At 53.0% G+C, this 2513-nt stretch overlaps 1 protein-coding gene across 1 annotated transcript; it reads right to left on the reverse strand.

Moving 5' to 3' along the window:
• Positions 1-200: 200 nt before the first annotated feature.
• Positions 201-2158, reverse strand: LOC111152057 (hypoxia inducible lipid droplet associated). The gene is given in 3 exon segments (XM_022510342.1): positions 201-880; positions 883-1097; positions 1976-2158. Coding segments are annotated over 2 exon segments (189 nt in total). The 5' UTR covers positions 1034-1097; positions 1976-2158; the 3' UTR covers positions 201-842.
• Positions 2159-2513: the final 355 nt, after the last annotated feature.

A 2513-nucleotide genomic window follows, 5' to 3' on the forward strand; every position in this document is an offset into this window, starting at 1 on the left:
ATCTTTAAAAAAAAAAAGATTCAGATGCTTAAACAACTGAGCCACCCTGGTGCCCCTACATTATGTTTTAAACAAAATGTTTTTAAGTACTTTTCTGTTCCTGAGTTTTTAAGATGTCAAACCCCAAATCTAGGAACTAAGATCCTTCGCTACCACTAATTTCAAGGGCAGAGGCCAATGACACATACTAGAAGTATATACTCAATTTTTATTTCATTAGAAAAATTCATTTAAGCCACATGGTAGCCATAACACAGGCTTTGTCATCCCACTGCCCCCTTCAGACCAATATGCACGCACACATGCTCTGCTGGAGAAAGGACTCTACCATGTGAAACAATGAGAGGTGGACACTATTTCATCATCCCCCTCCCTACAGCCAACCCATACACCACTTCAACTGTCGTCCAGACACAGACAAGCTCTCATGAAGAGAAGCTGACTACCACATAAACTGACCATAAGACACCCAAGCCCGAAGGAACTCTTGGCCGATGTTGACGAAGCAGAGATGAAGACAACACCATCTCCCAACAGCTGAATATGAAGCACAAGTCCCTAAGAGGCATCAGAGCCCTGCTGCCAAGGACACCAGCGCGTACAGCAGAGCCTGGGGAGGACAGTGAAAGCATTCCATCGCAGTCACCGGCAACCCACTAACACCTGTGTATTAGACAGGCTCTTCTTCCAGGGCAAGAAGCATCCAGGTGGAGGCCCTTCATGGGCCTGGTAACAGTTCTGGTAACACTGAGGTTCTGAGCTTTCCTGCCCAGGAACTGGACACCTGACTGGATGTGTTTAGGCCAGTGTTCCAAGGTTACAGCTGGTGGAGAGAGGGCTTATCACACCCCTCTGGATGGATGGTCTGGAACACCCTCGCGGGCTCTGTGCTGGCTGGTTGACCTCTGGTGGTCCAGGAGCTCCCAGGCAAGGGGCTCTGCAGTAAGCCCCCCAGGGACTCCATCAGTCTAACGAAGATGGAGAGCAGGGTCAGCACCACACCTAAGAGATAGAGGTTCAGCACAGGCTTCATGGCTGAAAGGACCCCTCTCCTCTGTAGAGCAGTGGAGTCTTCACTTCTCGAAGGTCTCTGGATACTGAGGAAAAAGAGGTGAGATTAATCTACAGCCTTTTGGGATATGCATGCTCCTAGTCCTGACTTCTATCTTCCCATGGAACTAAGGGTGAGGCTCAGCCAGTCAGGGAGACAGGGACCAGTAGATGATGTTCTGCAACAGAACCTCCAAGCATATTTACACTGTAAACTCCATGGCTACAGAGCTAGTCTTGCTTCTTGGACTAATCCAAGAGCACTCTGTAAAATTTTTACCTCTTCTAAAATAAAACCTTTTACTTTTGCCAGGTGCATCGCACAATCCCAGTGCCACAGTCCAGGGACCAAAAACCTTCCTGAACGGAGTCTTTTTGAGGGGGGAGGTAAGGACATGCCCCTAAGAAAGCAACCTGCTTAGGGCTTCTCCTCACATCTGTCAGGTTCCAGTCCATCATAAACTTTTTGATAAAGCCAAAATAATTCTAAGACATTAAAATCTATCAAGTTCACTTATTTAACAAACACACCCTGGATACCTACAACGTGTTAAGGCACCCAGGAAGGTACAAGGGCCGGGGTCCGGTAGACATGAACCTTGCCCTCACGGGGCTTACAATCCGGGCAAGAAATTAGGCAGTCAGACACACAACACGCCAAGTGCTGTGATACAAAGGGTGCCTTGGGAGGGCAGGACTGGGACGCCTAACCCAGCACTAGAGAGCATGGGGAGAGCCACAGGAAACATAGGGCCATCCCTGGAAACAGGGCAGGAGAGGCTGACTCCGGACCCAGACGGAGACCGAGCGTAAGGGCAGGACCCAGGAGAAGCGGCCCCAGCCCGGGAACCCCCAGGCGGCCCGCGGGGCAACGCAGCCTGGGGAAAGGGGGCGGAAAGCTGGGGAAGCCCACACGGCCGCTCACCTCCAGGAGGAATGGCCAGCAGCGGCCCGCTCGCTGTAACAGCGCGTCGTGCAGAAGACCGGAGAAAAGGTAGCTCCCGAAGAGCGCTAAATCACACCCCAGATGATGCTCTGAACGTAAAGCCGGAACCGGAGGCAAAGAGGGACAGAACTACAGTGCCCACGCTGCCCTCTTATGTCCCCGACCCCGCCCCGTCCCGGAGCCGCGCACGCGCACTCGGGCCGTACGCCCCGGCCTGACGCACGTCCGCGGCCCCGCCCCCACGTGGGGGCGGTCCGACGTCTGGACCCCAGTGCACCGCTGCCAGTCTGACCAGTTTCGGAGAGTAGCCACCTTGGATCTCTGAGTCACTGATGTCTGCAATAGGACTAGCGTGTGTGTTAACGCAGACCGCTGTGCCGCAGGAAACGGGAGGGAATCAGCACATTTACTCCCATTCCAAGTGGGTTGGAGACACATCTGAAGTGTCCAAATCCAGAGGTTCTCTGGTCGGAGAAAGGCGGGAACGCAGAGAAGGGCTCCCTCACCAGACGGTCCA

This window comes from Enhydra lutris, unplaced genomic scaffold, assembly GCF_002288905.1.
Source record: "Enhydra lutris kenyoni isolate GAN:26980312 unplaced genomic scaffold, ASM228890v2 scaffoldscaffold27, whole genome shotgun sequence".
Taxonomy (NCBI): domain Eukaryota; kingdom Metazoa; phylum Chordata; class Mammalia; order Carnivora; family Mustelidae; genus Enhydra; species Enhydra lutris.